This window comes from Lotus japonicus, chromosome 4 (assembly GCF_012489685.1).
Source record: "Lotus japonicus ecotype B-129 chromosome 4, LjGifu_v1.2".
Taxonomy (NCBI): domain Eukaryota; kingdom Viridiplantae; phylum Streptophyta; class Magnoliopsida; order Fabales; family Fabaceae; genus Lotus; species Lotus japonicus.
Window position 1 is genome coordinate 26,884,566 of NC_080044.1, and position 27,933 is coordinate 26,912,498.

At 39.4% G+C, this 27,933-nt stretch overlaps 2 protein-coding genes and 1 long non-coding RNA gene across 3 annotated transcripts; 1 reads left to right on the forward strand and 2 right to left on the reverse strand.

Annotated features, from left to right (window-relative positions):
- Positions 1–8,407: 8,407 nt before the first annotated feature.
- On the reverse strand, positions 8,408–9,499 carry LOC130712562 (uncharacterized). The gene has a single exon (XM_057562390.1). It carries the CDS (start codon positions 9,497–9,499, stop codon positions 8,408–8,410), a length of 1,092 nt encoding a protein of 363 aa, XP_057418373.1.
- Positions 9,500–13,107: 3,608 nt separating this feature from the next.
- On the reverse strand, positions 13,108–23,480 carry LOC130711384 (uncharacterized). Its single transcript, XR_009010687.1, has 3 exons — positions 23,353–23,480; positions 13,525–13,920; positions 13,108–13,382 (listed from the first exon to the last, which is right to left on the reverse strand). It is a non-coding gene; the product is annotated as an uncharacterized LOC130711384 (long non-coding RNA).
- On the forward strand, positions 17,073–27,633 carry LOC130711383 (protein NSP-INTERACTING KINASE 3-like). The gene is made up of 11 exons (XM_057560969.1): positions 17,073–17,822; positions 23,375–23,507; positions 23,648–23,719; positions 24,030–24,173; positions 24,297–24,368; positions 24,478–24,537; positions 24,638–24,732; positions 24,827–24,973; positions 25,769–26,110; positions 26,257–26,648; positions 27,026–27,633. The coding sequence occupies exons 1-11, from the start codon at positions 17,720–17,722 to the stop codon at positions 27,341–27,343; spliced, it is 1,878 nt and encodes a 625-aa protein (XP_057416952.1). The 5' UTR covers positions 17,073–17,719; the 3' UTR covers positions 27,344–27,633.
- Positions 27,634–27,933: the final 300 nt, after the last annotated feature.

Below are 27,933 nucleotides of genomic sequence, written 5' to 3' on the forward strand. Positions count from 1 at the left end.
TGATAGTTACGAAGTTGGATGTGACGTTAATGGACTATTAGATTCCAACGCAATATTTCGTCTAGGAGTTATCGAACGGACAAGTGGAGTTTTGGACTGTAGATGAAGATCACGAGGACAAGTTGAGTATCTACTTTGAGATGACAGAGAGGCACCGAGTTTAAGAAGGATTTCAGACGACCGAAAGTAAAGAAGTAAGTGGCTAAGGTTGTGCGACTGCACGGAGTGCCAACCGGTATCATTTCAAGCAGAGGTCCGACGCAAGTAATCGAGTCAGACGACATGAGGTTGAATGATGTTTTGTCTTTTGAGATGCCGATAGTTAGCAGTGGGGATAGAAGAGTGAAACAGTTAAGGGGAAGGCAGATTGCTTAAGTAAAGATTTTGAGGAACAATGACACAGGCACTACTACATGAGAATTGGAAGATAAGATCGAGGAACTGTATTCCGGACTTTCTCAGAACTCTGAGTTTCGAGGACGAAACTTTCTTTTTGGAGGGGAGTATTGTAAGACCTGGATTTTCAGAACAAGTTAAGTTTCCGACTCACACGTAGAATCAGTGTAAGCGTGACAGGAGTTTGATATTTGAGGAAGATTAATGAAGAAGAAAGTTCAGGAATTGCTTGAGGAATGTTGCGTAGTTGTTTTCGGAGTTAGTGCGAGTCGTCTGCACACCTGCCTTATGGCGAGCGTGTCCAGAATAGGCTATTTCGCTCTTAAAGCAACGTTTTGAGTGAGATTTCGAACTCTCGGAAAATTTAAAGATTCTCTTTATTTTTCCATCGACCAGCGTTTCATTTCGGAACTCTGGACTGTACGCACGATAGGTTTCACTTTTCGGATGTCCGCCGACGCTAATTTCTTTGCTTCGAAACCCTATTTTCGAGCAATGGATGAAGACTTTTTCTATTCGGGACTTCTAACGAAGATTCCGTCCGCGATGCCAGATTTGTTTCGACGTTTCCAATCTTTCTTCAGAAGGAAGTTTTGTCGTCCGGCGATCACAGCAAAAAGTAGTTTTTCGGGACAGATTTAACTTACAGCGCTTTTGAGATTTTCGATATCGTTTTTCCCATATCATAGATATTTGTTTTGAGTTCTGGATTTCTGACGCCAGAATCTCTCTTAGAATTCCTTGGTGAACGTGCTGCAAAAATCGGAATCGCGAAATTAACATTTTCCCGCGATTTCACCCGCCTATAAATAGCGCGAAAAAGCAAAAATCCTCTCATTTTCACCATTGGAGGCCCAAATTCGTGGAGAGCAAGGGGGGAGGAGATTTTCGCGAAAACTTGACCAATCTTCGTGCAGTTCGTCCCTACTTCTAGGTATCAAGGTAACTAACACGATTCCTACCTCTGATTGTTGTTTCTGTTGCGTTTCTGAAGTCGTTTCTGTGCTCTAAGTTTTGAGCTTTTTCTAAAATTGTCCGATTTCTCTGATTTCTCGCTTGGGTTATGTTCCTTATGTTCCCCTGAGTCTAAAACCTCTGTCAGTAAACTCTGATTGCGATTCAGTTGTCCAGGATCTGAAAAATTGACTCAAAACTCTTTTTGTCTCACATTTCGAAACTTTATTGTCGTAAAGCTATAATCTGACTTCGTGCCTTTAGGATTTGTTGTCACGGATGTCATGAGGATCGTTGCTGTCAAATCTGTTTTCAGAACTGATAACTTTGAAGTTTTGAGCCTTTATTTTGGACCAAAATGCCCCTGCGTAGTCGTATTTCGACCCGATTGTCCGAAAATTGTTCTGACAGTTTCTTTGCCTTAGTTTTACCCTAAAACTACCTTGTAAACTGGTTTGATCGAAGAAAAAGAGCCGAAGCCCTTTTCTCCTTATGGCCGTGGGTTTTTCCTAAGGGGGGGGGGAGTTTTTCGTTTTCGAAAACTTGTCCTTTCGTATCCGTTTGTCGTATTCTGAAGCTTTGATGCTTTGATGCTTTGTCTATCGTTTATGTATTGTTTTGCGATCGAACTAATCGATTTTGTTTGAATTCTGCTTTGTTTTTCTCCGAGGTTCAGTTGGAGGAACTTTGGAATATTCAGAGCAACTGTTTGAGGACAACCTTGATTTCGAAGCTGGAACAGCTCGAGGTTAGGGCAACTTGCTATATTTAGCTATGATTTCATGATAGGCGTCGATAAACTCGACCTATGCTTTATCTGATGTTGTATATGATGATGATTTCTTGTTATGATTGTTTCATAACTTATGATATTGATGATGTGTTGAATTGAGCGTTTTGACGCAACTTCAGAGTGGAGGTTCATTGATCCGGTGATCTTTGACATTTCGGGTTGGATGAACAAACCTAGGCAAGTCCAAATGTGGGGTTTGAGACTTAGCCATTTGTTGGGATTCGTTGGAATTCCTAGACTTTCCCCGGGAAATGTATTTTGGGTGGTTGATTTTTGGAAACTTAGAATGATAGAGCTTTCGAAAAATAAAGACTTGGGAAACTTAGACTTTGAGAAATAAACTCATAATTTGACTAATTTGAATTGAAATCATTTTTATTAACGTTTAAGCATAGGAGAACTGAAGGGGAAAAATATTTACGAAAGGCGGGGAAAAGTCGACCTTTGTTGTGGGTTTGGAGAGTTATCGGAATTGGGAAAGCCACTAAGGTGAGCTATGGTGATGATTGAAAGTCACCGAGTACGTTAGTACTCTTGGGGAGTGTTGTGGAGCCGTGTTGTATTGACCGACACTAGACCCTCGTGTAATCTTGTTGGTGGAGTTGTGTTGTATTGACCGACACTAACTCTTGGGTTGTTTTGAGTTTGGGTCGGAGCAGTTTTTGACCATCGAGATTTGATGAGTCAGATGACTCAAGAAGTCATCAAGGGTGATCGCACTCCTTTCATAAATAATTGTCTTTTGTCGCCGAATCGACATATGCCTTCGAGTACAGTATATCTATATACCTTCGGGTACAATATATACCTTCGGGTACAGTATATGCCTTCGGGTACAGTATATCTATATACCTTCGGGTACAGTATATACCTTCGGGTACAGTATATGCCTTCGGGTACAGTATATCTATATACCTTCGGGTACAGTATATACCTTCGGATTTCACTGAAGCGTGAGACTTCGTGAAAGCATAAGACCCCATTGAAGCGTGAGACTTCATGGAAGCGTGAGATTTCATCGTCGTTTACCCTAGGGCAACGACAGGGAACATTGGTTTAGTTGGATACGTGTGTGTTGGGAGGACGATACATTGTTTGACTAACCTTATCACCTAACTTCATATGTTGAGATTATGATGATTTGATGTTGATGAACATCGTTAGGTATTAATGATTGAACTGGGTAGGAGATTCGAGAACATGCTATGTATATACCTTAGAGTAGGCAATACATAATTTATATGTATAAATATACAACATATGTATATATTCCCATTATCACAAGTTGATTGTATATCTATTGTATTCTGTAAGTTGACCCTAGCGCCTTGGCTTTGTTTGTATGTTTGTGTTTGGGCGGTCGGCCTGCTGCCAGGCGTCTGTCAGCCGGTTCGTGATGATTCGTTGTGCGGGAAAGACCCGGAGCGGAACGACTATTACTGAAGCTTTCGACGAGGACCCGGACTTCATGCCTGATCGAGGGAGGGTCGATGATAGTAGTGTGGGGTATGGGTGGTTAGAGTCTTTTGGAGTTGGTTGTTACTGTAATAGCTCTGATTCGTTTTGCTTTTGGGACAGGGTAGGTTTCCGATGCATGGCTTTTTGTGTGGTTCTCTTACGGAGGGATCACAGTGAGTCAGTCGGACCATAGGGGTCTTTGCTTAGGCCATTTTGAGGCCGACTTTCTCCTAGTGGTTTGTAATTATAATTTTCTCACTTACACTTCTGGGTTTGTATATTTGCCTGCGGGCGTACTACTTTGGAGTCACTGCGGCTTCGCGTGACATGGAGTGCAGCTGAGGCTGTACAGATGTATATATTGTATATCGGTTAGTTAGTTGTTGGGGTTTGTCTTTACTTTCTTATCACTTTGATTTAAAGGAAAGAAAACAAAAAAAAAATTATTACCTGTTTTCCGCGTAAAGATTATTTTTGGTTACTAAAGTGACACCTGGAAATCGGGGTGTTACAACACCCTTTCCTAAAGTTTTCATTTTTTGGACCAACATATCCCTTCCAACCTATGAAAACTTAAACCATCTTTGAAACGTCCTACCTTCCGGACCAATATGCCCTTTCAAATTCAAATTTCTCAAACAATCACATCCTATCAAATTCAATCTCAACCCTTCAAATTCAAATTTTTCAGACTAGCATGTCCTTTCAAATCAAACGTCAGATTATGCCCCTTAAGTACACGAGTGAAGACACGCGTCTGTTCACCATTTATCTCACCCTTTCAACTTCGACTCCTTCTCTATATAAAGTCCAACACTTTCACCTTCTTGTTACCCATGCTCTCTCTTTTCACCATAGACTAAAAAGATTCAAACTTTTGCTGCTTCCACACCGATTTCACTTAACGCTCAACACTTCCCTCTTGCACTCAACATCAACATTCCCAGAAATCGTTCAAGTTTTCATTTCTCTAAGGTAAACCTCATCTCCTTTTTCCTTCTTTAACTTTAGCATTTCTAATTTTGCATCCAACTTCGTATGAATATCTTGCATTCTAAACCTAGAAACTTAAACTTTCACAACCGAGAAACATTGCATGAGTCTTTTGCATTTCATACCCAGAAACTCAAACCCAACTTCTTTCTTCATCTCACACTTCTAAACTTTTACTTTCAGGACTTCTTCTGAAAATGGCTGCCAAACGTACTCGTAGAGAAACCTCCACCTCTAATGTTCCAACTACTGTCGATTCTCTATGGGTCGCTAGTAAAATTAAAAAACAATTTTCAAAAATCTGCACCCCTAAGGCCATCGTAAATCTAGTCACTAAATATAATTTTTGAAAAGACGGTTTAGATGCCCACCTGGACATACTACCTTGCTCCCTGACGAACCCTGTTGCTTTGGAAAAATGGACGGCCAAGGGCGAAACTTTACCTACCTTTTTGAAAATTTGTTTTCTGATTTGAAATACACCCTACCCTTCTCTGACTTTACCTACTCCATCTTAACCCTTCTAAATGTAGCTCCTACCCAACTTCATGGCAATGCTTGGGTCTACCTAAAAGCCTTTGAAATCCTATGTCATACTCTGCATATTGAACCAACCAGTAATAAATTTTTCTACTTTTTTGAAACTTGTGGGCGAAACCTTAGAGGCGAATATGTTTCGCTTGCTACTGCTATGGGTTTAGGGCTATTCACTCTATTCAAAAGCCACTATAAGCACTTTAAAGGGAAATTTTTCAAACTTCGCGAATCTGAACCTTGCAAAGACATATTCTACTTTGATGATGGAGGTCCTCGATTTCCATTCTATGGGACGAACCAGTATGAAGTTATCATCAAAATTCCTGATGATGCTTTGACTCCAGAAGAGCTAGTAGATTGTCGGTTTCTGTCCAATCTAGGATTAAATCTTAAGGATTTTATGGCCGCTCTTTCTAAAAATGGAGTGGGTGCATACATTGGTAAGGCATCCTAACTTGCGTTCACATTCACATAGTGTACAAAATCTTCCTTGTATTCTAATGTCTTTTTCTTGTTGTAGAAAAAAATGGCTCGCCTTTCTGAAGACGATATCCTTCGCTTCCGTCGTGAGCAACAAGCTGCTCGAGAAAAAAGAAATCCGGCCAAATCACTAGCGGACCATGACACCAGTCATTCTGGTACCGAAATTGGTCGCCCCGCCAAAAAGAAGAAGAAGAATGAAGAACCTGCTTCTATTAAGAGTAAAATTTCGAACCAAACTTCACTGGAGCAGTTTATGAGCAAAGGTGATGCTGTTGAGGCGAACAAAGGTTGTTCGTCAAGTGCCCCGCCCCCTTGCTGGAAAAATTTGTTGAAGGAATTCGAAGAGTTAACTTCGGATGAAGTGACTTCACTATGGGATTCCAAAAATGACTTCAACTCTCTGGTGGAGACGAATCTGGTTTTTGAGGCGGACCGTGAGAAGATGAGGAAGATTGGCTTGAAGGAGGCTTGTCAAGCCATGATGTCTAAGGGTATGGAGATTGATGCTATCTCCAAGATGATTGATCTTGAATCTGCTGGATTTGATGGCCTTGCTAGTGTCAAACTTGTTGAAGAGAAAGAAAAAGAAATTGGAAAGATGAAGGCAACACTAAAACTGTTGGATAAATCCAACAAAGCTAATGAGAAGAAAGCCGCTGACTTGGCTTCAGAAATTGGAAGTTTGAAGAAGACCGCTGAAGAAAACAATGCTTCTATTCAAGCATTGACTGAAGAAAATAAGAAGGTGAAGGCTGATCTCACCCAACTGACTGTTGTGCACAACCAAGTGTTTGAAGAAAATTCTAAGTTAAAGACAGAAGTTGCTGAATTGAAGTGATCTGTCTTAGATCAACTGGAAGCTGGCTTCGCCAAGGCGATACAGCAAATCTCCTTTCTCAATCCTGACCTGGCTATCAACTATGAGGGATCAAATCCCTACGCCCGAATTGTGGATAGCAAATTGATTAGCCCGGATAACGCGGATGGAGAAGGCGAAGATGAAGATGAAGAAGAGGAAGAAGGAGAAGGAAGAAAGAACGAGGGAGAAAATGTCAACAACAAAGAAGGAGAAGGAGAAAACAATTAACTCCAAATCTTGTACCCTGTCCTTTTATCACATCATGTTAAAGAACTCCGGTCTCTTTGCTTTCATGTTCCTTTATTCCCATCATGTAATGACTTTTCCTTCAATGCAATGAATTTCCTTTCAGTGTTACATAAATGTCTAAGTCCTTTGCCCATCAAAAATCTTCTTTGTATGCTCCACTTGTTTCTACCAAAGTATTTCGTACCTTCTAACATAATCCACAATACTAACATTATTCCTTCGCCCAACTAAAGAATTTAAATACGACTTATACTCCGACTAACACATTGTTCTATGCAATTATCAAAACTAAAAAATATGGCCTCAAATATTAAAGCTCAAAAATATAACTTAATGAAAATTCCATTTACTAACCTTTCCATCAGAATCATTCCGTCTTTCTTTACTGTATATAGTAAAATAACGTTTAAGTAAATCTCACAGATTTTGGAGAAATTTATATCAATCAACTATTCTTGGAATCATAAGGCCTTTGTATATATAACTTAGTCAAAATTTCTCATCTCTTGACTTAGTTTGACTAAGTTATTCATTAAATCAAAGTCACACAATTTGATTTCATTATTTGCTCGCGTGGAGACTTGTGCTTAATTTGGACAAGCTTAAATCCAATTTAAGGCTGTGCTTATGAATTCGTGGCCAAATGCTCTAGTTTTAAGAGACTTACTCTTTCTCAATTGTCTGGCATCGCCCAATTGATAGATCTTAGTTGATATATTTTCCTTTACGGAAACAAACAAAATGTTGCACACTTGAACATTTTTGAAAGGTTATGCCTCATTAAAAACTCTCCCGCCTGGGGTAGAGAAAAGAGTGCATACATGTTATTCATTAATATGTGATGCATCGTTAAAAACTCTCCTTTTCAGGTAGAGAAAAGAGCACACCAAACTTAGTCTTACACAAACAAACGTAGTCTTAAACAACATGGAGAATAAACGTAGTCTTCAACACACACAAACTGAAACAAACAGTACAAACACAATGCAAACTGAACGAACATCTTGCACATCAACTGTAGTAGTAACGGAGATGTTGTGCATTCCAAGCCCTCGGTATCCTTCGCCCAGACAGTTCCTCCAAATGATACGCCCCTTGTCCTCCTCCAAATGATACGCCCTTTGTCCCAATTCTCTTCGAATTCTGTAAGGTCCTTCCCAATTTGGGGACAACTTTGAATCATCTGGTCCTCTTGCCTTTCTCCTCAGCACTAGATCGCCCACTTCCATCTGCCTTGGAACTACCCTTGAATTGTAACGCCTTTCTAATCTTTGCTTTACCACCGCTTGCCTCAAACGAACTTCTACATGAGTCTCATCAGCCAAATTCAAATCAACAAGTCTATTCATATCATTCTGCTCTTCATTATAAGTTGCCACCCTGAATGTCACATCTTGCACTTCCACTGGAATCATCGTATCAACTCCATAAGTTAACTTGAAAGGTGTTTCCCCAGTTGTAGATTGTGGTGTTGTATTAAATGCCCAAATGACCGTGATCAATTCATCAGCCCATAACCCTTTTGCTTCACCCAATCGCTTCTTGATTCCATTCAAAATCACCTTATTCGCCGACTCCACTTGTCCATTTGATTGTGGATGCTCCACTGAAGCAAAACGCATCTCAATACCTATTTCTGCACAAAAATTCTTCACACTTCTGCTTGTAAATTGAGTTCCATTGTATTAAATAATTGTAGTCGGTACACCAAATCTACAAATTAACTTTCTCCAATAAAACTTCTTGACTTTTTCTACTGTTATCTTCGCCAATGACTCTGCCTCAATCCATTTAGTAAAATAATCCACTGCAACTAAAACGAATTTAACTTGTGACCCTGCTGGAGTGAAAGGTCCCAAGATATCTATGCCCCACATTGCAAATGGCCATGATGAACTCATTGAACTTAAAACTTCAGGCGGTGCTCTATGTAAATCTGCATATATCTGGCATTTTTCACACTTTTTCGCATATTCCATACAATCTGACCTTAGAGTTGGCCAGTAAAATCCTACTCTTAGCACTTTCGCTGCCAAAGATCTTCCACCTATGTGACTTGCACACACTCCCTCATGTACTTCAAACATAATTCTTTCAGCCTCTTCCTTGGAAACACATCTCAGCAAGGGAACTCCTACTCCTCTCCTGTACAATTGATCGCCCAAAAGGGTATGATGACTTGCTTCCCGAATTTGATCTTTAGTAAACATAAGCAGAACAGTTCCTTTCGCCTCCAAACACAACTTGATTCGGCCCATCCAATCTTGATCTATTGCCATCGGAATTGCCATAATTTCATCATTTTCAACACTTTGGCTATTCAAAACTTCATGGATCACTGATTTGTTATTCCCTGGCTTTTTGGTACTTGCTAACTTTGACAATATGTCAGCCCTTGTATTCTTCTCTCGCGGAACATGATTAATCTGCACTTTGTCCACCTGCTTCATCAGATTTTGAGCCTTCACTAAATACTTGGCCCATTGTGCATCTTTGGCTTGATATTCTCCCTGAATCTGTCTTGAAACTATCTGCGAATCTGTTTTGATTCTGATGTTTTGTACGCCCATTTCGATCGTCAATCTTAACCCTGCGATTATAGCCTCATACTCTGCCTGATTGTTACTCGCTTTAAAATCAAACTTGAGTGATTGTTCAATTGTTACGCCTCCTGACCCCTCTAAAATCACTCCAGCACCACTGCCTTTGACATTGGATGAACCATCAACTGATAAACTCCACTCACCTGGTTCGTTACTTTTCTCTTCTGGAGACATTTCATTAACAAAATCAATCAAAGCCTATGCTTTAACTTGTCCTTTTTTCTCAAACGAAATTCCAAACTCTGATAACTCAACAGCCCATGAAACCATTCTACCTGCTAAATCAGGCTTTTGCAACACTTGGCGAAGTGGCAAGTCAGTTTTGACCACAACTGGAAAGCCTTGAAAATAAGGTCTTAATTTCCGAGCGGATATAATCAAGGCTAAAGCAGCCTTTTCTATTTTTTGGTATCTCAACTCTGCTCCTTGAAGGGCATGGCTCACAAAATATATGATCCTCAAACCATCTTTAATTTCTTGCAATAGGACTGAGCTAACAGCATTAATATTGAAATAAACATTGACAGCGAAATACCTGACATTGACTTTGATAAAATTGGTGGCTTTGACAAATGCTCCTTTAAATTTTGAAAGACCTCTTCACACTCTTCTGTCCATTGGAATGCCTTATTCTTTCTCAGACACTGGAAAAATGGAGCTGATTTGTTTCCAGAACATGGCAAAAATCTTGCCAGAGCTACAATTCTCCCAGTCAATTTCTGCACATCTTTCACTGAAGTGGGACTTTGCATTTCAAGAATGGCTTTACACTTATCAGGATTTGCCTCAATTCCCCTCCTTGTGATCATAAAACTCAAAAAATTTCCACTCTGAATCCTGAACGAACACTTTTCTGGATTAAGTCGCATATTATGTTTTCTGAGTTCCCCAAAAGCTTCCTTCAAATCTGAACAGTGTGTTAACATTTCATCCGACTTAACCACCATGTCATCAACATAAATTTCCATGTTCCGCCTCACTTGTTTATCAAAAATTTTATCCATCAACCTTTGATAAGTTGCACCTGCATTTTTGAGCCCAAATGGCATAGTCTGATAACAGTAGTTCGTCTGATTCGTCATGAAAGTTGTCTTCTCCTCATCCGGTCCATACATTCTGATATGATGATACTCCGAATATGCATCCATAAGACTGAGCATACCAAATCCAGACACCCTATCCATAAGTTTATCAATGTTTGGCAAAGGATACGAAACCTTCGGACAATGCTTGTTCAAATCCTTATAGTCAGTGCACATTCTCCACTTTCCATTAGCCTTTTTCACCATAACAACATTTGCTAGCCAAGTTGGATTCTTCACTTCTCTGATAAATCCAGCCTCTAGCAACTTATTAGTTTCCACTTTCACAGCTTCCGCTTTCTCTTCGGCCATCTTCCTTTTAAACTGAACAATTGGCTTCGCCCCTGGATTTAGAGCTAACTTATGACAAATAAATTCCGGATCAATCCCAGGAAGATCTTTCGCACTCCATGCAAACAAATCCATGTTCTCAGATAAAAGTTTGATTAGCCTGTCTTGTTGACTTGCTGTTAAACTTACGCCCACTTTTAGATTTCTCTCACCAATCGCCACAACTTTAGTTTCCTCCTCTGAAATCATCTTGTGCTCCAAAAATCCATCATGAGGATCCAAGCTTGCTTCATCTTGATTCATATTGACCTCATACACTCGATGTCCTTTCTTTATAGCCTTCTTGCCCATATGATCATACTGTTTAAAACTTTCAGAATAACACTTTCTGGCTACAACTTGATCAGCCTTTAGGACTCCGACTCCTCCCTTACTTAACGGATACTTGGCTGTCAAATGCCTTGTGGAAATGATCGCCCCTAATCTGTTTAATGAAGGCCTCCCAATGAGCACATTGTATGGCGAAGTACATTTTACTACCAAAAACTTAATAGCAAATGTCTCCGCATTCTTCCCTTCTCCAAAGACAGTTTTAAACTCCACATAGCCTCTAACAAATACTTTTTCTCCAGAAAAACCCACTAAAGAACCATCATGAGGTAACAAATCAGATTCAGTCAGCCCCAATTTTTCAAAAGCATCACCATAAATCAAATCAGCCGAACTTCCTTGATCCAGGAGAACTCTCTCAATTTCATAATCAGCAACCATCAGCATTACCACAATTGGATCATCCTCGTGAGGCTGAACTCCCTCAAAGTCTCGCACCGTAAAAGTAATATCGGGTTGATTGATTGCCCAACTTCCCCAATCATTAGAATAAACAACATTAATTGAATGGACATACCTCTTTCGAGCTGAATTAGTCGTTCCTCCACCACGAAATCCACCAAAAATGGAGTGAATTCGCCCCTTTGCTTTTCCTTCTGGCTGCCTATTTTGACCTTCATTCTCAATCTCCTTACCATCTTCAGTACGCTTTGTTGAAGTTCCTGCCTCCTCAGAATGATTTCGCCCCTCCAATTGTTTCATGCATCCAACTTTTATCAACTTCTCTATTTCTTTCCTCAAAGTGAAACAGTCATCAGTATTGTGTCCCGAAATTCTGTGATATTCACACCACTTTATCTTATCCACGTGACCTGTTGGTTGTTTTGGTTGTCGAGGAAAACGAATTACATTCGCCTCTAAACACGTGTGCAAAGCTTCAGTTAAGTTAACCGCCAAAGGTGTGACACGATCATTTTGATTTCGAGTCCACGTCATCGAATGTCCATACCCACGAGTTCCATATGGTTGAGCACGATTTTTAAAATTGGGACGGTTATCATATCGATTATCGTAACAGTTCTGATTGTTGTATCCTTTGTCTCCACGTTCGGCCCATCCCTTTGAACGCTGATCAGTAACCGCTCCCCTCTTCGCCTCAAACTGCTGTTGCTGCCCTGTAACTGCTGCATTCGGGCGGTTATTTTTGATTTGGTCACTTTGCTCCTCCTTGATGAATCCTTGCACTCTTTTACGTAAATGCGCCATTGTTTCCACCGGCTTCCTGCTTAAGTTGTTGTTTAAACTTCCATGCCTCAAGCCTAATTCAAAAGCTGCGATGCAAATTTCCGGCATCTTATCCTCCAAATGAACTGATAATTGATTGAAACGTCCCATGTAAGACTGCAAAGTTTCATTTGGTCCCTGACGAACATTGAATAATGTCGCTGGAGTCACCTTTTGAGCACGACTAGTTGAGAACTTAGACAAGAACTTCGCTGACAATTCTGTGAAATTCACAATTGACCTTGAAGGCAAAGTTGTAAACCAAATCATTGCTGACTTCTTGAAAGTTGATGGAAGCATTTTGCACTTCAACGCATCCGATGCCCCCACAATAACCATTTTCGTGTTAAAATACACCAAATGGTCCTTTGGGTCAGTATCGTCATAATAAGAATCAAGCTTTAGCGTCTTCAAGTTGTCTGGGCGATTGTGTTTGCTATTTCCTCCGTGAAAGGTTGGAAATCCACCACCGTCTCAACCATTCGTCGATCGCCCTCTCGTAGCCCCTGCGTCTGATTGAGATCAGTGAGTTGATTTTGTAACTGTTGATTGTGTTGACGGAGATCATTAAGATCGTCCATAATCCGCTGAAGAACATCAGGAGGAACATTATCCTGGGGGATGTGGTTCCTCTCTCCGTTTGCCCCGGATCGAGTCACCATTGTAGTGAAAAAATGAAGCCTAGGAAAATTCCTTCGGCCCCACGGTGGGCGCCAATGTTCCGGTATGGAACTACAGACTAGGGCTAATCAAATTAGAGAGCAAGCGAAGTAAACAAACGAATGAAAATGCGTGAAATGATAGATCCCCCACCGCTTGGGTGGTGCCTGTTATTTATAGCTTGGGTTTTAGTTCGACTGAACCATGGGTTGCCCGGCCCATTTTGTACATTATATTGGTCAGCCCAATTATGAAATAAGTTAGTGCGCCCATGTCAGACCAGCACCTAATCTGCACTCGCTAAGTTCTTGGCCTATGTGAACTCTTTGTTAAATTGATTATCCTCATCCTTCAGTTTCCATGTGCCAAGAAACCATGAATCTTGTATTATCCTTCTTCAAGATACCATGCTGTTCATGTTAACCAAGTAAAAATAGTTAATTAGATTAAAAAAAATTCAGATGTTAAGTAAGAAATATGATGACTTAAACAAGAAGTACATGTTAATGAAAAGTGGGACAAAAATTTATAATAACTTCAAACACACTTTACCTGCTACATTCCTTTGATATAGAACCACAAAACTTGCCACCCACCAGATTAATCCAGAAATTCCAAATATGATATAAATTGGCATAGGGCAGTAGTAGAGAGACTTACATTCCCTCCTCCCATTTGATCTGGCCAGAGTGACTTAACGTCAGGATCCAGTGGCGCCTCAATTGCGGCGGCGAGGGAAAGCTTGACCCAAACTGCAAGTTGGCATCTATACGGCGTTGACGCAGGCAGATCGAATGACGGAGTTGGGTTTGGGTGCTGCAGGACGGTTAGGTTTTTTTTTAGAGAAGTGCTGGAGTTGTGGACTGGAAACGCGAAATAGGGGATCCGAAATAGGAGAGATACTTTGATACTTGAATCATGATGGGATTAAGTTTAAACATAGCGGGACTGAAAAAAATTAGAGGGAGAAAATTTTGCTTTAACCTTGCAAATGAAATTTTAGTAACTTCTCCCCAAGAAAAAAGAAATTTTAGTAACTTCATTTTTAAACTAAATTAATTAGCAAATGATACTTATTTCTATCGCTAAATAATGACGGTAGAAAATTCTCAAAATGAACATTTCATTACTTTACTTTATATGCTAAAACAATTAGCAACTATCAACTGGTGATTGGTTCAAGTGATACATGTTTAATTCCCCTTAAGCAAGGTCTGGGGCTCGAGTCTTGTGGATGGAATAAACTTCCGCTCGGAGAATTAGCCCTACCATGATGTGAATGTTTTCGACTCGAACAAGATTGCTTCTGAAGGAAGACACGGACAGTCGCTGAATTATATCACTAAATCAGTTATTATGGTGGCGTAATATTTTGGTCACCAAAACGATCGCTAATCAACATTTTTTAATAGTGCAAAGACCTATCAAGCCCAATGAGACTTATAATTGATCTTAGACGCCTATAAAACTCAACCATGTTTCATGCTGATTTCAAAGGCTTATTAAGCCCAACACAACTTTATGTTGATCTTAGAAGTCCATGAGGCCCAATAAAGTTTCATATCTATCTCCAAAACATATAAAACTCAATTATACTTCATGTTGATTGTAGAGGTTCATCGAGCCCAATCAAAATCATTTTAATCTCAGTGTTTCATCTAGCCCAATAAGGTACAATGTTGATCTTAGAGGCCCATAAGGTCCAAGGAGGCTTCATGTTGGTCTTTCATGCTTATGAAGTCCTAAGGCTTCCTTTTGATCACAAAGACTCATTAGGACAAGTGAGGTTTCAAGTTGATCTCAGAGACCTATCTGGTCCCAATGAGGTTTCATGACAATCTAGTAGCTCATACGACCCTAGCTAGTGAGATTTCAAGTTAATCTCATACTCATATGATGTCGCTAGGGTTTCATGTTAATCTCAAAATCCTATTAGGCCCGATTAGGCTTAATATTGACCTTAGAGGCTCATAGGACCCAAATGTGACTTAGTGTTGATCTCAAAGGCAGTTTAAAGAAAGAAAATGAAGAAAATACAATAGTACTTATCTCATATTATCTTATCATGTATTGCCTTATCTTCTTATCATATGTCATCTCATAATATCTTCTATAGTTTTATCATATATTATCTCATCTTATCTTATAACATCAAGCGTGCTCTCTTAGATGCTCCTCAACGGCCTCGAGAGCGATAAAAAATTTATGTTTGATGTTGCCAAGGAAAATTTGCAAGCTTTGCCATGTGATGGTGTAGTGGAAGGCGCTGGTGATGCAGAGTCGATAGGTAGAGAGTTGGTGGTTTTGCCGATGAAGCTTTCAGACCCTTATGACATCATGACAAGAGCCCAGAGTGTTATTCTGATGGGGAAGCGTTCAGGTATGGTGTATGTTTCCATCAACCAAATTGCTGCCCAGATCAATAGGCGTAGCTTTTCTTAGGGTAGTCATGGTAGTGATGTGGGTTTTACTTTTTTCTTGGGGATCTTTGTGGGTTTTGGGTTTTATCTTGGTCTTTTGGTTGGATGGTATTAATGACGATTTATAGTTTGGTCACTATTATGAAGAGTATTAGTGACAATTTTTAATTTGGTCACTATTACGAATATTATTAGTGACGATTTATAATTTGGTCACTGTTACAGATGATATTAGTGACGATTTTTAATTTGGTCACTGATACAAATGATATTAGTGACGATTTATGACTTTGTCACTATTACAAAGAGTATTAGTGACAATTTTAAATTTGGTCACAATTATGAAGAGTAATAGTGACTAAATAGAAAACGGTCACAAATAATAGATATTTAGTGACGATATTAATAATCGTCACTTAATTTTTGTCACTAAAAGACATAATTCTTGTAGTGTTAAATTACTGAAAACATGTATAAATGATTTTAAGTTTTTTACCATATATTTAACTTTTACATGACTTTCAAAAAAAATACTTTTACTTGACATAATTTTTTTCATTTAATATTAAATTCCTGTGATGAATAAAATTATAAAATAGTACATATTAATATTATAAAATGATGATAAAAATAAAGAGATAAATATTTATTTTGTCCATCATCCATTGAATATAAGTTTGGATCTAAATTGGTCTACACTAAAAAAATAATCTGAATAAGTCAAAACTTTTCAAATAACTATTGGCCTAGCAATATTTTATAATTAAAATAAGGACACATGACATTATAATGATCATGCATACTTTTATTGAGACTAATCATTCTAATGTCATTCATTAATCATAATCATTATATTGCGGTGTATATTGCCACCGCATGTATTTTCATTCTATACCTCTCTTCTTATATTTGGGTTTAAAGCCCTCCTAACTTTTATTTAATTCAATTTGGTTTATAAAAAAATAAATTAGATCTATGAGTTTCTCATTCCTTCCATCACTAAGTTTGTTCTTGCTTCTTGGAACCCTAAGCGTATTCGAGAGGCGATGTTAGATTCTTGTTGTGCAACAAGGACAATGAGGTAATTCGAGGTTACGAAGTCTTCAGAGATGCTATTATTTAATTATGCTGAAAATTAGTAAGTTGATGCTATTGATTTACTCATACATAATTTTTTTAAGGGAAAATTGTACTCAACTCCTCTTATGTTTATTATTATCATATTGACCTCTTATCTACTTTGTGGAATGCAATATCATTTAAAATAATCAAGAGATAAAGTGTTATAATATTAAATTGGCTATTAAATTCTAGGAGACTTCGATACAACAATAACAAATCTAAAGGAGAGTCAATACAATGTACCTAATAAAATAGTGATTATTACTTATTCAATAATAGATAAGAGATTAGTGCAATAATAACGTTAAAACTGGCTAAGTGTGATTTGCATTTTCTTAAAAATAAACTAACAATTTGTGTCAATAAATTTAAGGTTTTAGTAATTTATTACAAATAAGTTAGAAGTTCAAATTCAATATGAAAAAGTTGAATTTTAAAGCCAAAAGCAAACAAAGACCAAGACAATCCAACCACGTGACCTGACAAAAACTTTACCTGCTATATTTTCTTTTGCTAGAGACATCCCCTTCTGATCAACCCCACACATCCTTTCAGTCCAATCAATATGTCACATATATATTTTTTATTTTTTTCGACCAAAAAGTAACTTTTAAAAACTATTATTTGATTTGCACTGTTTTTCATTTCTCTGTTTTTCTGAAATTTACGTTACTGGTTCTGTTTCTGCTTGTACATACCACATTCGTGTCCAGTTTGGCATTTTGTTTTGGCCATATTGTGTTTGGTTCAATTAGGTGTGCAAGTTGAGTTTCATGGTGGGGAAGTGGAATCACTGAAAATCTATCAGAGCATTCTCAGATCTCAAGGATCTCAGAATTTCAGGCTTGAATTTTGGTTTCTTCTCAATAAAGTTTTACACTGAGTTTCTGGCTGCTAGTTTTTCTGAGCTCATTCACTGCTTGTTTGATCCAAACTCTTCATTTTTAAGCTGCTTCTACGGTGAAAATGCAATTTTGCCATCTGGGTCGGTTGGAGTAATGGTCATTGAATTGGCTCTTGAGGAATGTTGCTATCTTGATAAGTTTGAGCTTGCTTTATGGGAATCTGTTTCCAATAATCACTAGTTTTTTTTTTGGTTTGGATAAGGTGATATAGAATTCAATTCTCTGCCCAATCCAAATGGCAAGTCCATTTCTCAATTATGGTGGTTTTGAAGGAGAGAGATACTGAACTGAGAATAGAGAATGGAAGGTAGTAATTCAGTATTTTGGGTACTGGGTTTTTTTCTAGTGAAGTTGTTAGAGATGTCTCATGCGGCTCTTTCTCCTTCTGGCATAAATTTTGAAGGTTAATATTTTTTTGGAACTTTCTCTTTCTCTTATCTTGCCATTTTTAACTAACATTTGGTGGTTGATATTTGTGTATATTGCCTATTTAATTATGATGGATGTTTGGAACAGAAAAGTGAATTATAGAGTAGAATAGACTGGAATTGAATTATATATTGATTGTAGAAGGAGAATTACAGAAGTAAAGATAAGTGTATTGCTAGAGAAAACTCTAACAACCCCAAAGGAGTTCTAATGGCTACCTCCCTAAGAAAGATACCTCTTTCTCTCTCTATAACAGAAATGTAATCAAGAGTGCGTTCTCACACCACACCTCATCATACTATATACTAACTTACTAACTAATTCCTTCTTTCCTCATGTGGGTTTGGACACCTCAGCACCCTTCCCTCTCTTCCTCTCATAAACTTTCCATATCTTGGGCTTACCTAAGCCCATTCCCCATTTAGCATTCGAGTCTCTATCAACTCCCTCCCCCTTAGAAACAGCCTTGTCCTCAAGGCAGAAGTTTGGGAATTGGCCTGCTAGGACTTCATTGTCTTCCCATGTAACATCATCCACAGAACTGTTTTGCCACTTGACCAAACTCTGTGGAACCTCTCTGTCTCCTTGTCTGATGCTTCTCGTGCCTAAGATTACTTCAGGATAAATGTCAGTAGCTTCTCCTACTTCCAATTCTGTTGGTAACTCTCCCTGAACTTGAGAACTTCCTATGGCCTTCTTTAAAAGAGACACATGGAAGACTGGGTGGATCTTGGACTCCGGGGGAAGCTTCAGCTTATAGGCAACAGCTCCAATCTGTTCTTCAATTTGGAATGGACCATAGAATCTAGCTGCCAACTTCTGATTGATTCTCTTGACCACAGATTGCTGCCTATGGGGCTTGAGTTTCAGGAACACCCACTCTCCCTTGTCAAAGCTCAAATCCCTTCTTTTCTTGTTAGCATAGCTAACCATCTGCTCCTGAGCCCTTTGTAGATGTGCCCTGAGTTGCTTTAAAGCCTCATCCCTCTCACTTAACTCCAAAGCAACAGCTGCTACCTTTGTTTCATTAGCCAAGAACCTGATAATGGGTGGTGCTTTTCTGCCATAGACCACCTCAAAAGGAGTTTGACCAATTGAGCAATGGAAAGTAGAGTTGTACCAAAACTCAGCCCAAGGAACCCACAAAGACCAAGTCCTAGGATGTTCAGAAGCAAAGCACCTCAAATAGCTCTCTAGGCACCTATTTATAACCTCTGTCTGGCCATCAGTTTCAGGGTGATAAGAGGAGCTCATTTTCAACTTGGTCCCCTGCAGCTTGAACAATTCAGTCCAGAAATGACTCACAAAGATTGGGTCTCTGTCACTGATGATAGCGTTAGGAATGCCATGAAGCCTCACTATTTCCTTGGCAAAAACTTCAGCAATGGACTTTGCAGTGTAGGGATGTTTGAGCAAGATGAAATGGCTGTATTTAGAAAGCCTATCAACCACCACCAAGATAGCTTCATAACCCTTAGACTTGGGTAAACCAGTGATGAAGTCTAAGGAGAGGTCTTCCCACACAGCATTGGGAATTGGTAGGGGTTGAAGTAACCCTCCTGGAGACATGGCACTGTACTTTTGTCTCTGGAAAATATCACAAGCCCTTACAAAGTCTCTTACTGTCTTCTGCATCCCTACCCAATATAGGGTTTCAGCCAGCCTCCTGTAAGTTCTTAAGAACCCTGAATGACCCCCAGTAGGTGAGCTATGGTATTCTTCCAGCAACCATGGAATTGATGGGGATGTAGGTGATAAGACTAGCCTGCCTTGATATAAGAGCACCCCTTGTTTGACAGTAAAACCAGGCTTGGCTTGGGGATCTTGCTGGACTTCTTGTAACAGTTTCTTGATGTAGTCATCAGACGCAATTTCCTCTAGGAGTTTCTTCCTGTCTTCCCACAAAGGAAAAGAAACCAAGCTAGCAAACTCACCCTCATCATAGCATCTAGAAAGGGCATCAGCAGCCTTGTTTTCCTGGCCAGGCTTATATTTTACCTCAAACTGGTAACCCAAGAGCTTGGCCAGCCAGCACTGTTGGTCAGGAGAAGATATCTTCTGCTGCAAGAAATGCTTAAGGCTCTTGTGGTCAGTATATACACAATGAAAGACTTGCCAAGCAAGTAATGTCTCCAGTGCTGTATACTAAGAACTAAGGCCATTAGTTCTTTTTCATATACTGATTTGGCCAAATTTCCCTGAGACAATGCCTTGCTGAAATAAGCTATAGGTTGTCTCTGTTGCATTAGAACTGCCCCGATGCCTCTGCCAGCTGCATCACATTCAACTTCAAAAGGCTTGTTAAAATCTGGAAGTGCTAGAACTGGAGAGCTTGTCATGACAGTTTTCAAGTTGTGGAAAGCTTGCCTTGCCTCTTCACCCCAATGGAAATTATCTTTCTTGGTCAATTCTGTTAGAGGTTTTGCCAACTTCCCATAATTCTTGACAAATTTCCTATAATAGCCAGTTAAACCCAGAAATCCCCTTACTCCCTTCACATTCTTAGGTTCTGGCCAGTCCACAATGCACTGGACCTTCTCAGGGTCTACTGACACTCCATCACCAGATATAATATGCCCCAAATAATCTATTTGTGCACAGCCAAACTTGCACTTTGATTGATTAGCTACAAAACAGTTAGATAGCAGCCTTGTCAGGACAAGTTTCAAATGCTTTTGGTGTTCCAGCAAGCTCCTACTATAAATTAATATATCATCAAAGAAAACTAAGAAAAACTTCCTCAAGTAGGGCCTAAAAATGTCATTCATAATGGCTTGAAAAGTGGCTGGGGCATTCATCAAGCCAAAAGGCATTACAAGGTACTCATAGTGACCATTATGAGTCCTGAATGCAGTCTTGGCTATATCAGCCTCATGAACTCTAATCTGATGATATCCAGATTTTAAATCAATCTTGGAGAACATGATTGCTCCATTCAGTTCATCTAACAACTCATCAACAATAGGGATAGGATACTTATCTGGAATTGTGGCCTTATTTAATGCTCTATAGTCCACACACATTCTCCAGCTTTGATCCTTCTTTTTGACTAGTATGACAGGGCTTGAGAAAGCACTCATGCTAGGTCTGATGATACCTGCCTCAAGGAGTTCAGTAACTTGCTTCTCAATTTCTTCCTTTTGGTGATGAGGGTACCTATAAGGCCTAACATTGACTGGCCCATGCTCAGGATTCAAGGTAATTTGATGAACCTTAGACCTGACAGGGGGCAACTGAATCTTGTTCTGGAAAACTGCTTGAAATTCTGCCAATACACCCTTCAATTCCAGGGGAACCTCATGGCTTTCTTTCGTTGCTTCAACCAATTGTAGTTGAGGTCTCCACCATTCCAGTTGTTCTCTTCCTTGATTGTCACTCAAGAAGGAATGAAGATTGCTGGAACTGTCTCTGCCCTTGATTCCCTGTAACTTGACCACTTTCTCTTTATGGACAAATTGCATTGTTAAGAGTTTCCAATCCATGATTACTTCCCCAAGTGTACGAAGCCAGGATACCCCAAGCACCAAATCCAAACCTCCCAAATCCAGGACCAATGCATCAATGGTGATCTCAATGTTCCCCAATTTTGCCTTAATGCCCTGACAGATGCCTCTGGTTGGCACCTTATGCCCATCTCCCAATTTAATGCTCCTAGTGGTAATTGGAGTGATGGTCAAGCCCAGAACTGAAGTTATCTTGGGAGAGATAAAGTTATGGCTAGCCCCACTGTCTATGAGGACAAGAAGCTCCACACTGTCCACCAACCCAACCAGCTTCAACGTTTGGTACTCCCCCATACAACCCAAAACTCCCATTACTTTACATTCTACCACTTCCTCTTCCTCGATCTCCTCAGCCTCTTCTTCCAGCCTTACTATCTCTCCATCATCATCCATGCTTTCCCCATCTCCCAGGATCAACACTCGCATAGCACGCTCGGGACACTTATGCAAAGTGGGATGGTATTTTCCTCCACACTTGAAGCACAGCCCCTTGATCCTTCTGTCCTCAATTTCGTTCATTCGGAGGCTTCTGACCCCTGACCACCGCTCCGACGAACCTGCACGGTGGTCGCCGTCGCTTTTTCTCGCCGTCGAGTTCATTGAGGACGACGAATTCACTTGGGATCCAGGTGTGCTTAAGGATCGGGTTTGGTTGAACCCGCTTGGTTTGTAACGGGTCAGATCTTTACTGAAAAGCCCACTCTTATTTGAAACTGACCCAGCCCATTCGTTTCGACCCGCACGCTCGAACCCGTTTTTCCTTATCACCCGCTTCCCTTCTTCATCGTCTTCCTCCTTTAGTTCATCTTCTACATCCTTCGCGATCCTCATCATCTCCATCCTCGAACTGGGATTCAAGGTTCGCAACCGTCGTCGGATCGCAGGTTTCAGCCCACTCATGAAATACCCCAAGTATTGCTCCTCTGGTAACCTTCCCACCTGAGAAGACAGAAGCTCGAAAGCCTCGACAAACTCCTCCACGCTTCCTCGTTGCCTCAACGTCGACAACTCCTCAAAGGGGTTCTCCAACCGTCGCCCTCCATAGCGTGCGATCAACGCTCGCTTGAGCTTTTCCCAAGAAAGCTCATCTTCTGTTTCCATCAGCAAGTTGAACCAGTGAATCGTCGATCCTTCCATACTCAGTCGAGCGAGTTTCACCCGGAGTGCATCGGGAGTGCCTTGCACATCAAAGTAAATCTCCGCTCTGGTAATCCAAGCCACTGGATCGTCGCCTTCAAATACTGGCAACTTCACCTTCTTCCCGGCGAGTCGCGATTCCCCAAGGCTGGAATCTCCGGTTGAAGTTTCCCCATCGAGATCGTGTACTACCTTCTTCCCCATTTGCTTGCTCAGTTCAGTCAGAACCAAGTTCTGCTGCTGCAACTGATGTGCGAGCTCTTGCAGCGTCACAGTCACCGTTCCCATTTGAGTCTCCAACGCTTCCATGCGATCAGTCATCTTGGGTGGCATCTACGGAAACTGATTCTCCGGCGTAATGAAGATCCGGCAGGTCGGACCAATTGATGGATGTTTGGAACAGAAAAGTGAATTATAGAGTAGAATAGACTGGAATTGAATTATATATTGATTGTAGAAGGAGAATTACAGAAGTAAAGATAAGTGTATTGCTAGAGAAAACTCTAACAACCCCAAAGGAGCTCTAATGGCTACCTCCCTAAGAAAGATACCTCTTTCTCTCTCTATAACAGAAATGTAATCAAGAGTGCGTTCTCACACCACACCTCATCATACTATATACTAACTTACTAACTAATTCCTTCTTTCCTCATGTGGGTTTGGACACCTCAGCACCCTTCCCTCTCTTCCTCTCATAAACTTTCCATATCTTGGGCTTACCTAAGCCCATTCCCCATTTAGCATTCGAGTCTCTATCAAATTATGCTGGAAATTACTAAGTTGATGCTATTTTGTGGCTTATTGTTCTTTGTGCAGGAGAAAAAAGAGAGTTTTCAGATGGAAGCTCTTACATTATAGTCTTACTTTTGTTTTGTTTCTTAAGCAGTGGTAGCTCTGATGTCCATTAAGAGGAGCTTGGTTGATCCCTACAATGTCCTGGACAACTGGGATATTAATTCTGTTGATCCTTGTAGCTGGAAGATGATTACTTGTTCTTCAGATGGCTCCGTTTCTATCTTGTAAGTTGTTTTGATTTTGAAGTGTTTTCAAACTGGCAAAATATGTACCAAGATGGCAAGATATAATGATTAGAGAAAACGAATTGAGTAATTTTTACTAGTTTTTTTTAATCTTTTACTTTTCATTTTTTCCTTATCAGGGGGTCGCCTAGTCAGAATTTGTCTGGTACTCTATCTCCTGGGATTCAAAACCTTACTAACTTGCAATCTGTGTAAGTTGCTATTAACTTATATATTCGTTGGATTTGACATCAGTGCCATGATTCTTATTGGTTGCCTTATTTTTCTGTACACTAGCTATGTTTTGGACACCTGTTTAAAAACAGACGTTAGCACTTACTTCAAGATAAAAAGTTAACGAAACTCTTCTTATGCATTGAGCTGAATGTCTGTTTATGTTAACTCAATTGGTATCCAAACGACCAAACACACACCAAGGTTCTGTAGGCAAAGAGTTATAAGCAAACAATGTGAGGGCATATAACTTGATACTAAAACTGAAGTAATTGTACACGTCTCCAGGTTGCTTCAAAATAATGCCATATCTGGTCCAATTCCTGCTGCAATAGGCAAGCTAGAAAAACTTCAGATGCTCGACTTCTCCAATAACGCATTTAGTGGTGAGATACCTAGTTCTTTGGGAGGCCTTATGAACCTAAATTATTTGTAAGTTACAACTCTTTTTTGGCATCTTATATATGCCGAGATTGTGAATTTGATACTTGCTTAGATTCTGACTTTTGAAACTCTGTTTATGACACAGTTTAAATTGTCTTTTATGTATGCTAGGCGGTTGAATAATAACAGTCTCACAGGAGCATGCCCTAAGTCTCTTAGCAAAATTGATGGTCTAACCCTAGTGTAGGTCTCGGTTACCTTATCGACCCATTAGTTTCTGTTATATCTTTTAAGCTTTGTTTTCTCCAACGGAAATAATACATTAACTATCATGAGTTAAAACTCTATGTAGAGACCTATCTTATAACAATCTGAGTGGTTCCTTGCCAAGAATATCAGCAAGAACATTCAAGTAAGACCATTTTCTTCTTCTTGTAGTGTTTAGCTAATTAGCTCTACTTACAAACTTACAAAGTAATTTGGTTAATATCATGGTTAACTCTTACTTCCAGAATTGTCGGTAACCCATTAATTTGTGGCCCAAAAGCAAATAACTGTTCTACTGTCTTGCCAGAGCCACTTTCCTTCCCTCCAGACACTCTAAGAGGTATCTGTGAAATCTATTTTAGTACTCTACTTTCAAATTTCTTATTTCTAACAATTTCATGACATGTTTGGATGTTGGCATTTTGGTTGTTTAGAGCAATCAGACTCCGTTAAAAAAAGCCATCGTGTGGCGATTGCTCTTGGTGCAAGTTTTGGTTCTGCTTTTGTCATTGTGATTATTGTCGGGTTTCTCGTTTGGTGGTGGTATAGAAACAATAAGCAGATATTTTTCGACATTAATGGTTAGTCTTTCACTTAAAGTACTCCCTCCTTCCTTTTGTTATTTTATATCTTTCACATCATTAGTAACTTCAGTACAAGTCCAAAAGACTTTGAAGATAATCACTGTTTCATGTCAAAAACTTCCAATTAGGAAACATTTTTAAGGAATTCACATCTTCGTAGGCTTGCTTGATTAAACCGTTGTCAGAGTTTTTGTTTCAGGGCCTAAAAAACAAAGTGGTTAATTTTACCAGTTCAGAATTAACACACTGTTGTTCCTTGCTTGTTTTTTGGTCATTTGCCATCTGATTTGAGCTTATCAAAATAACAACCTAAATTAATGTAATACACATAACAAAGTACGTCTTTAAATGTTTTCCCTTTATGTTTTAGGAGTATGAAGCAATTTAGGTATTGAAAGTTCTATTTCTAGAATTTCATTTGAAGGAAGTTGTAGTTAGTATTATTATAAGGTTGAATACGAAAATTAGCACCCTCTTGGTATCTATAATTCTTATAATCGCTAAATCTATAATTCTTACAATCAGAAAATAAGAAACAAGCTTGTCATTTAAAGGGCGTATTAGCAGTTTTAATTGGTATATCATGCATTTGTAGTTTAATACAGCATTTGATTATGTCTCCACATCCTATGTAAGACCAACATTGTTTCTTGAATCCAAGAGTCCTAATTTCCTTGAACTATTACTTTGATGTTAGGTATGAACTTATTTTGATACATGTGAATATTGTTATGTTGTTTCTTCTGTTCCTCCTATAAACAGTATTCAACATATTTCCTTATTACTTAATAGAGCAATATGACCCAGAGGTGCGCCTTGGTCATCTAAAGAGGTACTCTTTCAAAGAACTTCGAGCTGCAACAGACCATTTCAGTTCGAAGAACATTTTAGGAAGGGGTGGCTTTGGAATAGTCTACAAGGGCTGCATGAATGATGGGTCTCTTGTAGCAGTTAAAAGATTGAATGACTACAATGTTGCTGGCGGTGAGATCCAATTTCAAACAGAAGTTGAGACCATAGGTTTAGCTGTGCACCGGAATCTTCTGAGGCTTTGTGGATTTTGTAGCACTCAGAATGAAAGGCTCCTCGTATATCCTTATATGTCTAATGGAAGTGTAGCATCTAGGTTAAAAGGTTAGTAGAGATCTTTGAACATTATAGGTTTGGGTTTTATCTTGATATTTAGCTGGTTGTTGCTGAGGTTGAAAACTATAATCCTATCTCTTACTCTACAAGACTTCCATACCTAATCCTGGCTCTGGATTTGGATTTCATACCAGATCATGTTAATGGTCAGCCAGCTTTAAATTGGACAAGGCGGAAGAGAATAGCTATAGGTACAGCAAGAGGGTTGGTGTATTTGCACGAGCAGTGTGACCCTAAAATTATTCACCGCGATGTCAAAGCTGCCAATGTATTGCTGGATGAAGACTTTGAAGCAGTTGTTGGTGATTTCGGTTTAGCTAAGCTTCTGGATCAGAGAGATTCCCATGTGACAACGGCAGTGCGTGGCACCATTGGCCACATTGCTCCGGAGTACTTAACTACAGGTCAATCATCAGAAAAGACTGATGTGTTTGGGTTTGGAATCTTGCTGCTTGAGCTGATCACTGGCCACAAGGCTCTAGATTTCGGGCGAGCGGCATCCCAGAAAGGTGTCATGCTTGATTGGGTACTCTCTTTCTCCACATTTACCTTTTCTCTAGTTTTCTGCTAAGTTTGCATGTAAAACTGGTGTAACTTCCGGAACGGTTCCTTCCACAACTTACGATTGAAAAGATTTGTTTGCACTATGAATAATTTTCCACTTATATAATATAGACTGCCTGCCTTAGAGTCTGTTTTGTTTACTATTTGATGGTATAAAAACGGAAAAATAACACATCCTTAGACACTTTTAGCATACTGATTGAAAGCTGAGTATTTTCTCTTCTTAATAAGAAAAATAACCCTACTTTACTGCTATTTTTTTTCGTACTAGTAACTTACCTCAAATTTGAGTTTTTCTTCAATGACCTTTGTGATTCATGTGATCCAACTTTCTTTCAGGTTAAGAAGCTCCACCAGGATGGAAGATTAAACCAAATGGTGGATAAAGATCTAAAGGTTAACTTTGATTCGATTGAATTAGAAGAGATGGTTCAGGTTGCACTATTGTGTACACAGTTTAATCCTTCTCGTCGTCCCAAGATGTCAGAAGTATTGAAGATGTTGGAAGGAGATGGCTTAGCTGAAAGATGGGAAGCTTCTCAGATGATTGAGACGCCAAGGTTCCAGTCTTGTGAAAACAAGCCTCAAAGATATTCAGATTTTATTGAAGAATCTTCACTCATGGTAGAAGCTATGGAGCTTTCTGGCCCTAGGTGACTAGCATCTTGTTTTTCACTTTTTCCACTATAGCTCACTCTTAAATGGGAATATATGTTGGTTTCAAAAGCTATGATTGCTTGTATTCATTTGTATAAAGAAAATAGGAAGTCATGTATTATAAAAGCATCTCTTGTCATGTTGTAATGTCAATTTAGTTGGTTTGTTTAGAAGAATTGGAATAATTTTTAGCACATATTAGATGGTTGCACTTAACCTCATCTTGCCCTCTATCAGGGGTGCTCATGAGACGGGTTATGATAGCTTTGTTGATCCAAGTTTAATCCTAACCCAACTTTTTTTACTAGGTTAATTTGTTTGAACTTTAATTTTCTAGGTTAATATGAGCTTGTTAGTCCAATATCAGATCATTAAACGAAACACATTATGAGCCTATAATTTCATGTGGGGTAAAGCCAACTTTTTTTTTGGGTGTAAGTTTATAGCCAACTTGAATAGGTTGGGTCAGGACTAGCCTGCGATATGGGCTGAGTTATGAACACCCCCATACGTTCTATTTTGGGGGCTAAGCAATTCCATATAGCCCAACTTAAGGAATTTTCGACTTAGAGTTTAGGGTTTTTGATTTG

Excerpts from the sequence above, each read along its gene's own strand:
- LOC130711383 (XM_057560969.1), top strand. The coding sequence starts at position 17,720 with ATGGAAGGTAGTAATTCAGTATTTTGGGTACTGGGTTTTTTTCTAGTG. Across the intron at positions 24,369-24,477 it reads ATTGATGGTCTAACCCTAGT|AGACCTATCTTATAACAATC; the intron begins GTAGGTCTCGGT and ends AACTCTATGTAG. Across the intron at positions 26,111-26,256 it reads TGTAGCATCTAGGTTAAAAG|ATCATGTTAATGGTCAGCCA; the intron begins GTTAGTAGAGAT and ends ATTTCATACCAG.
- LOC130712562 (XM_057562390.1), bottom strand. The coding sequence starts at position 9,499 with ATGTCTCCAGAAGAGAAAAGTAACGAACCAGGTGAGTGGAGTTTATCA.